The sequence below is a fragment of the Poecilia latipinna genome, unplaced genomic scaffold (assembly GCF_001443285.1).
Source record: "Poecilia latipinna isolate Pla-1442-1.1 unplaced genomic scaffold, P_latipinna-1.0 Scaffold469, whole genome shotgun sequence".
Lineage (NCBI taxonomy): Eukaryota > Metazoa > Chordata > Actinopteri > Cyprinodontiformes > Poeciliidae > Poecilia > Poecilia latipinna.
The window spans coordinates 133,060-145,176 of NW_015113085.1; the positions used below are offsets into that span (position 1 = coordinate 133,060).

General features: G+C 40.1%; 1 protein-coding gene across 1 annotated transcript in view; it reads right to left on the reverse strand.

The window, feature by feature from the left end:
* LOC106951704 (protocadherin-like wing polarity protein stan) overlaps positions 1 to 9,190 on the reverse strand; it is a 43,589-nt gene extending 34,399 nt beyond the window's left edge. Inside the window, exons 1-11 of the mRNA XM_015039379.1 lie at positions 9,178 to 9,190; positions 8,948 to 9,019; positions 8,604 to 8,773; positions 8,417 to 8,464; positions 8,239 to 8,328; positions 7,920 to 8,006; positions 5,471 to 5,578; positions 5,261 to 5,371; positions 5,061 to 5,154; positions 4,630 to 4,748; positions 3,475 to 3,630 (exon numbers count right to left, since the gene is read on the reverse strand). Of these exons, the coding sequence (XP_014894865.1) occupies positions 3,475 to 3,630; positions 4,630 to 4,748; positions 5,061 to 5,154; positions 5,261 to 5,371; positions 5,471 to 5,578; positions 7,920 to 8,006; positions 8,239 to 8,328; positions 8,417 to 8,464; positions 8,604 to 8,773; positions 8,948 to 9,019; positions 9,178 to 9,190 (1,068 nt within the window). The remainder of the gene's footprint in view (positions 1 to 3,474; positions 3,631 to 4,629; positions 4,749 to 5,060; positions 5,155 to 5,260; positions 5,372 to 5,470; positions 5,579 to 7,919; positions 8,007 to 8,238; positions 8,329 to 8,416; positions 8,465 to 8,603; positions 8,774 to 8,947; positions 9,020 to 9,177) is intronic.
* Positions 9,191 to 12,117: the final 2,927 nt, after the last annotated feature.

The window sequence follows — 12,117 nt, forward strand, 5'->3', positions numbered from 1 at the left end:
TCATGACTATAGATGAGGGTGGGAACGTAGATCGACCGGTAAATCGAGAGCTTCGCTTTTTGACTCAGCTCTCTCTTCACCACGACGGACCGGTACAGCGCCCGCTTCACAGCAGACGCTGCCCCAATCCGCCTGTCGATCTCCCGCTCCCTTCTTCCCTCATTCGTGAACAAGATCCCCAGATACTTAAACTCCTCCACTTGAGGTAGTATGACCCCCCTGACCCGGAGAAGGCACTCTACCCTTTTCCGGCTCAAGACCATGGACTCGGATTTGGAGGCACTGAGCCTCATCCCAGCCGCTTCATACTCGGCCGCGAACCGCTCCAGTGAGAGCTGCAGATCACCATCTGATGAAGCCAACAGGACCACATCATCCGCAAAAAGCAGAGATGCGATCCTAAGGCCACCAAAACGGATCCCCTCAACACCTCGGCTGGTCAGAGATTCTGTCCATGAAAGTACTGAACAGAATCGGTGACAAAGGGCAGCCTTGGCGGAGTTCAACTCTCACCAGAAACGAGCCCGACTTACTGCCGGCAATGCGGACCAGACTCTGACACCGGTCATACAGGGACCTAACAGCTCGTATCAAAGGGCCCGGTACGGTACCCCATACTCTCGGAGAACCCCCCACAAGGCCTCCCTAGGGATACGGTCGAACGCCTTCTCCAAGTCCACAAAACACATGTAGACCGGTTGGGCGAACTCCCATGCACCCTCCAGGACCCTGCTGAGGGTGTAGAGCTGGTCCAGTGTTCCACGACAAGGATGCAAACCACACTGCTCTTCCTGAATCCGAGGTTCGACTATCTGACTGACCCTCCTCTCCAGGACCCCTGAATAGACCTTACCAGGGAGGCTTAAGAGTGTGACCCCTCTGTAACTGAAGCACACCCTCCGGTCCCCCTTTTTGAACAGGGGGACCACCACCCTAGTCTGCCAATCCAAGGGAACTGCCCCCGATGTCCATTCAATATTGCAGAGTCTCGTCACCCAACAGCTTCCTCGATGGAAGGCATGTTGGTGGGATTGAGGAGGTCTTTGAAATATTCTGCCCACTGGCCCGCAACGTCCCAAGTCGAGGTCAGCAGCAGACCATCACCACTATAAACAGTGTTGGTGCTGCACTGCTGAGCCAACTCACCATCAGGTAGTGGTCACTGGACAGCTCCGCACCTCTCTTCACCCGAGTGTCCAAGACATACAGCCACAGATCCGATGAAACGATGACAAAATCGATCATCGAACTGCGGCCTAGGGTGTCCTGGTGCCAAGTGCACATATGGACACCCTTATGCCTGAACATGGTGTTCATTATGGAGAATCTGTGACGAGCACAGAAGTCCAACAACAGAACACCACTCGAGTTCAGATCTGGGGGGCTGTTCCTCCCAACCACGCCCCTCCAGGTCTCACCGTCACCATCATTGCCTACGTGAGCGTTGAAGTCCCCCAGTAGAACAAGGGAGTCCCCAGGAGGGGCACTCTCTAGTACCCACTCTAAGGACTCCAAGAAGGGTGGGTAATCTGAACTGCTGTACGGCCCGTAAGCACAGACAACAGTCAGAACCTGTCCCCCCACTCGTAGGCGAAGGGAGGCTACCCTCTCATTCACCGGGGTAAACCCCAACATACAGGCGCCAAGATGGGGGGCAACAAGTATGGCCACTCCTGTCCGGCGCCTCTCACCATGGGCAACTCCAGAGTGGAAGTATGTCCAGCCCCTCTCAAGGATACTGGATCCAGAACCAGAGCCATGTGTCGAGGTGAAGCCGACTATTTCTAGCTGGAACCTCTCAGCCTCGCTCACTAGCTCCGGCTCCTTCCCCACCAGAGAGGTGACATTCCACGTCCCAAGAGCCAGCTTCTGCTGCCGAGGATCAGACCACCAGGGTCCCCTCCCGCCCATCACACACTGCATCCGACCCTTTTGGCCCCTCTGACAGGTGGTCAGCCCATTGGAAGGGGGACCCATGTCTCCTCTTCGGGTTAAGCCCGCCCGAGCTCCATGGGTAAAAGCCCGGCCACCAGGCGCTCGCCATCGTGCCCCACCTCCAGGCCTGGCTCCAGAGTGGGGCCCTGGTGACCCACGTCCGGGCGAGGGAACACTTAGTCCAATGTTCTGTTCATGTTAACTTGAGTGATCAATATGGAATTCTTCTTTTGCCCTTTGACAACTCCACGGGACATTATTTTATTTGTATTAAAGGTGGTATTTAAAGAAGGTACTTGAAAATGTTATTTGCACTGTGGTTACAGCTTTGTACTTTGACTTATTTGCTAGAAAAATTAACTTATGAAAGGCTGTTTTTGAAGGTTGTTTTATCATCTTGAACTTTGCCTGAACTGTTGTTTTTGAAAGGTCATAGATACAAAACCAGACATGAGCCAGACTGTATCTTCTTGTTATGTACGATGATGTTGAGATGGAAAGTTCTATAAGGGAGAACGTTGTGTATGTGACACGCTCTATAGGAAGAAACTATAAAAAGCAATGTATGAACTTATTAATTCATTCTCAGCTTCTCTGAGAATCTCAACGGTCTAAAATTTGTTGACCTTTGTATAAAACATCTTCAAAATAAATGCACATTTCACTGTTTGATTGATTCAATGTTTCTACATTTTAATAAGAGGACTTCCAAAACAACTTTGGTGACAGTGGTTCTTCAGCAAGCTGAACGTTACGGGAAGGATTGTCCGGGTGGCTGATCGTCCCAAAGATACAACACGTCTTCGGTCCAATCAGTTTGAAAAGGGGGGGGCTCGTCTCTAACCGTGAGCGCATAGCAGCTGTGGTCAATTTTTCGCTGATGTTTGCAGCGACACTCACCATTAAATATAATAAACTATAATCCTGTTTGCAGTTTACTGTTGTTAGAGTGGAAATGCTATTGCCAGCTGTTTTTGCAAGGATAAGGTTCTGGCACAGAGTCAAGTCATTCTGACCCGTCTTCTCCTGCTCGTGTGAGAGGGAGGACTGGCCAGAAGCCCAAGACTTGGAAAGAATTTCTGTTTGGACAGATAAGAAAACAACAAACTTGACAAATTTGTTAATCAACGCCTCTGTGAGGGAGCAGATTTGATTTCCAGGTGGACCAAATTAATTATACAGTACAGAAACCGCCTTGCTTAGAGTATTTAATGATCTCCTTCTAGTGGTTTATTCAGGGGATATTACGGTTTTATTGTTGTTAGATTTAAGTGCAGCATTCGATACCATTGACCATGATATCCTTTTATTTCGATTGAAGCACTGTGTTGGTCTTAAGGGTACAGTTTTAGATATTGCAGGGAGATCGAGGGGAGTTTCCCTGGATTGGCAGACTGGGATGGTGACCGGAGGATGTGCTCCAATGACAGAGGGGTCACACTCTTAAGGCTCCCTGGCAAAGTCTATTCAGTTTTCATCTACGTGATTAGAAAATGCAAAAAAAACAAAACAAACAGTTATGACAATAGAAAAGCCCACCTGGTCCAAATCAGTGATGGTATTAGTGAAGGAGTTTTTTAGAACGGTGGCGTTGTAGCTCGGCCGATCAAACTCTGGAGCGTTGTCGTTCATATCTTCCACTGTGACGGAGACGACGGCATCAGCGGTCTTCAGAGGGTCGTCTGTCTGGGCCGCCTAAGACACAATCATATTTCATACAGACTGAGCTCAAAGCTACAGTGAATCCATGTCATGGTTTTCTAGTGATATATTTTTATTCTATATATAGACATGAAAGCATAAGTGTACATACTCACTGCAAAAACACAAAATCTTACAAAGTATTTTTGTTCTAGTTTCTAGTGCAAATATCTTAGTATACTTGAAATTCCACAAAGCTAACTTAAAAGCAACTTTATTGATGAAAAAGTACTAGTTCCACGTAGGTGTGGACCATATCGTATTCACAATAATACCGGTAAGAAAAACTTGCTTTAAAACTTTAGGGAAGATGTATAACAAACTTTGGTTATTGTTGGTAAAGCAAAAGGAGCTGCAGGATAGGCTGGGGCTGGGGTTGCAACAACATGACAGTCAGTCATTACTTCACTGGAAATGTCCGTGAGCAATGGAAGAAATGGTAGCTGATTTCAGACTGTTGTTTTTTTAGCCAAATTAGTTTATATTTCTATTTATCTACTTTGTATTTTATTTGACACATTAAACAAATTTTGCATATATTTATATTTGATCATGGTGACTGTTTATAAATGAAATTAAAAAAATCCCCACTACCCCAAAGAAAAACAAAAGCAGACTAAATGTAGACTATCAGAAAGCTTGACCCAGTTCCACCAGGTCTGTCAGGAGAAATGGACCAGAACTCCATCCAACTACCTAAAAGGTTTTCTTAGGTTCATAGAGTTCAAATGCAACAGAAAAGTATGTAAACTTCTGATCTCAAAGACATTAATAAATAAACCTGACATATTTTTCATTTTTGTGGCATTTAAAATAGAAATAATTTTGGTAATTCTAACCGAACTAAAACAAGAGACATTCGCTCTGATTTAACTTCAGGAAGTTTATTTGTGTCTTTTTCTTTGGTGTATGTAAACTTCCTCTCTGCTCTCATAATATCGTTAATGATGTTCGAGTTTTCTTCACTTTCTACCAGGGAATAAATGATAATACCTTGATGTTGACAGAGATTTCACCTCTGTCCATTTCCTCCCTGTCAAACGACGTCACCACAGTCAGAACTCCGGTGTCGGCGTCGATGTTGAAGTTTGCTTGGTACTCGACAGGAGAGACTGAACAGACATACATATTTTTAAATTTATATGACTGTTTATATCAGGGGTCCCCAAAGTCGGTCCTCGAGGGCCGACATCCTGCATGTTTTAGTTCTCTCCCTGGTTTAACACACCTGGATCAAATGATGGCTCATTAGAGGCATAAGAAGAACACTGACAAGCTGAAACCACCAGGGAGAGAACTGAAACGTGCAGGATGCCGCCGGCCCTTGAGGACCGACTTTCGGCCCCTTTGGTTTATATGCTCAGTTTCTGTTCTATGGTAAACATGTCTGAACTGACAGTTTTACCACAGCAGGTTTTCTGTACCTGAAGTGATGCTGTATGTTATCGTCATGTTGATCCCAGTGTCTCCATCTTGGGCCTTTATTGGTTCTGGTCGTATTTCACTGAGATCCCCGTCCTGAAACACAGTCAGTCTGTTCTTCACAACAATTCTGTCAGTTTGAAATAAATTTCTGCTTTACATCCAAACAATAAAATTCACATAACCACTAAATGAGCCTCACCTGGTTCTCTAGAATAACAGCCTGGTAGAGACTGTGGCTGAAAAAGGGATTTAAGTTGTCAATGTCTACAACAATCTCAACTGAGGTTGTGTCATAGTTTCCGCCATTGTCCTGCAACAACAGGAACAACAAAAAAAGGGATGACATATTTATGTTAAGAGTTAAATAAATCAGAATGTATAAATATAGTTTGTTTCTGTGTTTCCTTACTCTGGCAGTGACAATAAAATTGTACTTTGGTACAATGCTGTAGTTCAGAGGGTTCATTAATGTAAACGCCCCGGAGTTTGATAAGGAAAAGTCTGGTGTTACTGGAGTCTAGAAGGAGAACAATGGCATCAATAGTCAGTGATATACAGAACATTTGTAGAAAACCAAAATATACTTAACTTTTTATACACTTAATTATCATAAAATTAGAATGTCAAAAGTTTGTACAGCAAATTTTTTTATTTGTGCCTTTATCTTTTTAAAAATTTCAATAAACATTTTCCAAAGGTCATAAGAGGTCAACCTGCACGCACAACATTAACAAAATAAAACTATTGCTTTTGTGCAGCTAAGATTTATGTAACATATTTGATTGACACCAAATTTGTTTGCTTTGGTAAACTATGAAGGGACTGGTTGACCTTTGACCTCTGAAAAAAATGTGTTAAAACGTGTTAATATGTAGGCTTGTGCAACATTTACACACAAAAAATTTTGTTGTACAAACCTACACAAATGTAGCACCATAACTGTTTATGTGGCCCTATAGACTCTGGATTTATAAGGATGAGGGCCAATGGGCTGGAACTAGTTTTACTGCCCCATCCAGTAGAGAAACAATATTTTACCCATGGAAATTACAGCACATTAATAGGTAGTTCTATATATCAGCAGGTATGAATTGATACATGGCAGGTTTAATATGTCTCCTAATCAGTAAATCCATGTTGTTCCCAAAGAAATTAATTATAGCTTAATATTTTTCCAATACTTGATTGTTGTTTAAATTCAGAAAAATACAAAAACATCAATACAACTCACCTTGTTAGGTTCTATGAGTTTTAAACAAAAGTACAATGTGCAAAAAAATGCATTTATTAAAAAAATGTATTTATTAAAAAAAGAAAAGAAAAGAAAAATCTTTGGGGTCTCAAAAATTAGCATCCTGGGCTGGATACAAAGCATGTTCATTTCATTTAATACAAAAAATCATTCTGAAATATTAAGATTTCACTTGATCAATTCTGGCTGTAGGGCCTCTTGTCATCCAAACTCAGTGTTTACATAAAAGATATATTCTCTAATAAAACACAATACTTTTTCATTTTCTTAAGGATTTAGGGCTAATTAACCTGTTGTTCACAGGTTGTCATTCACAATGAGGACCCAAATTTGGGTCCTCTCGTGAATAACAGATTAAATGACCTAAACAAGACCTGAAAGTCATACCAGTTTCACTCAATGGCCAACCTGTTGAAACTGTGGCAAACTTTAAATACTTTGGGTCATTCCTGGATAGTCAGCTCAACTTTGTTGAAAACACTGATTATATTTTTAAGAAATGTTCTCAGAAACTCTTTTAAGAAGACCTAGTGATCTTAGGGTTTCCCAACTAGAGGATGTGTACAAGACAATGTTGAGTGTTTAATTTTTTTATCTCCTCAGCTGATATGGTCACATGAGCACCAGAGTAAAAGACAAACTTTTAAGAATACTTTCAATGGCAGGTCAATAGTGGTGAAACCACAAACAGCTCTGTCTCAAGTATTTGGTGAAAGAACATGGAAAACATGGAATATTTTAGCAGATAGCATCCATTTTTATCAGTTTGAACCTCTGAGCTCATGAAGGCGTTATTGTGTCCCTCTGGCAAATAAGAACATCTATTAGACGTCATTTATTGACAGTGCAATAATCATTCTTAACCAAACTAAATGATAGCATGCAAAGTGTTTTACTGTATGCACAAATTGTTGATATCGTGATTCTATGATTGTTATATTTGATCATTTTACAGTTGAAGGAAATTTTCCACATTGATAGACTAAATAGTCTTATCTTACCTTTCCTATAATAATATATATGGCACCATAAAAACAAAAATGTGAATCTTGTATTTTGTTTGTATTTGTAACAACCAGATTTGTTTTTCCTTCTGTGAACCTAATTCACTTCTTTGTTATTGACTTTTGCTGTTAAGTGTCTCATGTGTACATTGTAAATAGTTTTTCATTATAGTTGAGCATGTTGCTTTTCATGTCCTCTCATTTCTTTGATTCCTCCTAAAACTGATGGAGATGTATATTATCTATAATGTATAAAAGGTCTTGTTTATGTCATTTAATTAGTTCTACAACCTTAAGAAAATGAAAAAGTATGTTAGTTGTGTTACCACCCTACGCCACTAGAGGCAGTAATAGACTCAAAGAGATGCAGATTTAGACGTACAGCGAAAGCTACAGAATTTAAGAATTGTGAGCTGCATTGAAGTAAATAAGAGACAAGTTCAAATACATGGTGAAAGAGGAACTCTTTCCTAAAGGTGAAGATATATCAGATTTCAAAAGAAAATTAAAACGGGAGACTGCGGATAATGTAGGAAATAGCGCCCCCTTTATTTCCGGATGCTATTAGTCTTATTTAAAACTATTGACTTCAAAGTTCTTACATAGCTATACGTCAGGGTGCTGAATTCAGGTGTGATGTCTGCATCCACAGCTCTCACTCGCAGAACCTCGGTGTTCACAACCTCACTCTGAAAAATGAGACAACAGAACAATTGAGAGAGAAAACGAGAAGAGATAAATGGCTGCTTCCTCATTTCTTTGAGAAAACTCTGAAGAATGAAGGTAGAAAGTTGGATATTTATTTTGATCACATTGAATAATTCATCACCAATTTTATTTCACCATCAAATTTATTTCTGCCAATCACCTGATTCTTAGATGTTGCAGATGTATGAAAGGTTTATAGTTCCTTTAACTTACCTCTGAAACGTTTTGAGAATAAAACTTCTTCTCAAATACTGGACTGTTGTCATTTATATCATTGATTATCAACCTGCGGGAGTTTTTGTACTGTAAAAATAAAAACAGAAAGTGACGGGTTTTAGTTGTTATTCAATCACTTTGTAATGTTTGCTTCATAATTTTTAATTTCACTCACTGTCACATCATTATTGCACACTAAGCTGTAGTGCAAAATTCTCTCAGGCTGCAACATAAAAACACAGAGGATGTTAGTTCTGCTGCAGCATGTTAGTATAAATTATGCTGAACATCTCAGTGAAGATCTGCATTAAACACAAATATCCAGCAAACAAATTCAGGTACAACAAAGTGGGGGAGCTTACCGTAAAGAATATATTGGCCTCGGCGTCGAGCGGCTTCTTGGTGCGAACAGTCACTGTGGTTTCCCCTGAAGTGAAGTTCAACTCCAGAAACTGAAGATGCTCAGGATAAATATCAAGCTCCAATCTCACACTAGTACCAGCTGGGATACCGGACACCAACTCCACATCACCTGCAGCAGCAAAAAATGATCCAATAAACTAAATTACCTCATGAATTCATTCATTGCACTTAATAAATTATCTGTTTCTGTAACATGACAGAGAAAAGGCATACTGAATGGAGCCAGTCAGTCTTAATTGATCTATTTCTAAACTTAATTAAATTAGTGTTTTTATCATCTTACCTGTATATCCTTCATCCACTGCACCCAAATTTACAGTGCTAGATGCTGAACCACAGGTTATGGTGGTGCTACCTGCAGAAACATAAATAACTTTAAGGAAATCTGCAGAATGAGATCATTCAGGTTTTCCCCCAAAGTTCAGAGAGGAAAATATTGCTAATATAGATTTACACAATAGAAAAATCAAATAATTTCTGTAAATGGTAACTAAATGTTTAAAATGCTCCTACTGGGACCCAACATTGTGGTCATTAGTGCTTTTATTTTGAAGAACGGTATATTTCTTCTTTGTGTTTTTTGTGACATGCTGCACTTCCTGATGAGACATTATGAGATCCTGAAGGAACCAGAGGGAAATCTTTAAAATAGAACCACTGGAAAGCAGAATGAGGTATAAACATGGACAACTGTGTTTTATGATAAAAAAGGTTATTTGTTTATGTAAGAAGTGAGTTCAGAGCATTTCATGGCCAGGCTCCTGATTATCTTTGTCAGGTTAAATATTCTGCTTCTTCGTTCTCAGACTCTGAATCTGGTTGTTCCATGAACACGGTTACAAACTAAAGTGGACCGGGCCTTTCAGTCGGTGGCCCCAAGGCGGTGGAACGGTTTGCTGTAGCAGCTCCGTTCTGCCGACTCTGTGGAGGATTTTAAAAAACAACTAGAACATTTTATTTTCCCAGGCCTTTTTCTCTTGATTTTACTGTTTCTTACGTTGGTTTTAGGATTTGTATGGTTTTAAAGCTGATTTCTAAAATCGTCCAGTTTCTAATGAAGCAAAGTACCAGCTGTGCAAACACTGACCTCTGATTGTTACTCCCATGTCACATAAAGCTCTGGGCCACAAATATCCTCTATTAAAATATAAGTTAATAATTTAAAATGTCACTATGTCATTTTTACTTATAAGTTTCAAAATAAAATAACTTGATTTGTTCAATATTACATGTCAACTTATTTCTATAAATGTACTGAAAATCTTCCTCACATATATCTGTTGGACTCCTGATGCTCTACCAGCTGAATCTGACTGGACTTCTTCAAACATAAGATGTTAATCTACAAAAAATCCCAAATATTTATATTTTTTTAGTAATCGACAAAGCAAAAAGTAAATGTTGTCAGTGTGTGACTCAGCTTTTAAATATGAATAACTTCAGTTTGATCACAATTTATCTTTAACCTCATGTTGTTACACCAAACCCCCCCGCACCGAAAAACCTAGTATTTTACAGTTTGTGAAGATCAGATTCATTCTCAGTAATAAACTTGATGTTACCTGCATTACAGTAACATACAGACTTTTATATCACCTGCTCTGACTCCTAACTGCTGCTACCAGATCATTTATATAAGAAGCAAAGACAGTAGGAGACAAGACGTCACGTTGTTTAGCACCACATGGTTTTGGGAACCAGCCTGTTCTAGTCGTTCATCTGAACACAAGATTCTGGATTTTGATAAACAGCTTTTAGATCATTATAAAATTTCCCGTCAATTCGTGTTTTTAACAACTGAAAACACAACAGTTTCCAATTAACAAAAGCTTTTTGAAAATCTATAAGGCAAAAGTAGATTTTCCTTCTAGTTTCCTGGTTTTATCAAATGTAGTTAAATAATAAATATGATCTATAGAAGCTCCTTTCTTTCTAAACCCATTCTATTTCCCTGCCAATAAATTAAGTAAATGTAAATAATTAACCAACCTGTCATTGAGAACACTGAAATAAAGTTTATAGACACAGATTAGTTGGCTAATGTCTCTGTAGTTCATAGGAACTCAGGGATTAGTAATTTGTAACTTTGAAATTGGTTTAATAAAAACATTTTGTCATTCTGACTGAACCCTGTTCAAAACAAGTAAAACAAGATTATGCAACATTTGAAACAGACCAATTTATTTTAACACTTCATCAGATAAATTATCAGCCTGTGGCTTTCATAAGTTTAAACTTATTAATAGCCACTTTAAACCCACTTTCTATAATATGAGAGTTTAAATACATATTTGAGAAACTCATTGGGATAAAACTTTCTATCTGATTCTTAAGGACTTTTGTACTTTCTAAATGAGAATGATCCCACTCAGGGGAACCAGAACTACCAGAAAATAAAGACCTAAAATATGATTCCCACTTTTTAAAATATCTTCAATCTGAAGACATACAGCCATCTTTCTCAACCCCTTTAAAGGGATCTTTCTCATTTTCTAGCTATTTCATTGGTTTCCAAAATGCCTGACGATAATGGGTTTGATTAAATTCACTCTTCAATGCTTTACCTCACTGATATTTTCTCTTATTTGTTCTAAGTTTTTTTCAAATGTATTTTTTTTTTATCCTTAAATAAAATTTTTTACTATTGTCCGCTTGGATTGATTACAAGAAAGCCTATGACTCAATGCCACACACTTGGACCATTGAATGCTTAGAGATGTACAACATCAACAGGACTCTAAGAGCCTTCATTGCAAACTCGATAGGGCTGTGGAAAACCACAATTGAAGCCAACTGCAAACCACTTGCACAAGTGTCCATCAAATGTGGCATATACCAAGAAGATGCTCTGTCCCCTCTGCTGTTCTGCATAGGCCTGAACCCCCTCAGCCAAATCATCAACAAGACAAGCGAGCGAGACATCGACTCACTGATCCACACCACCAGGATCTTGATCCACACCACCAGGATCTACAGCACTGACATTGGGATGTCATTCGGACTAGAGAAGTGTGGCCGGATGGTTACAAAGAGAGGGAAGGTCGTCCACACAGAAGGGGTATCACTCCCAGAAGGAACAATAGCAGACATAGAGCACAGCTACAAGTACCTGGGAATACAGCAAGCAAATGGCAACCTCGATGAGGTCACAAGGAAAGGAGCCACAGCCAAATACCTCCAACGAATAAGGCAAGTCCTGAGAAGCCAGCTCAATGGCAAGATCCGTGCAATAAACAGCTATGCCTTGCCAGTAATCAGATACCCTGCCGGAATAATTAGCTGGCCAATGGAAGAGATGAAGGCCACGGATGTTAAGACTCGGAAGCTACTAACCATGCATGGAGATCATGCATGGAAATCCCCTTGAGACTGTACACGAGCCGTAAGGACGGAGGCAGAGGACTAGGAAGGAGGCAGAGGACTAGTGAGTGTGAGAGCCACTGTCCAGGATGA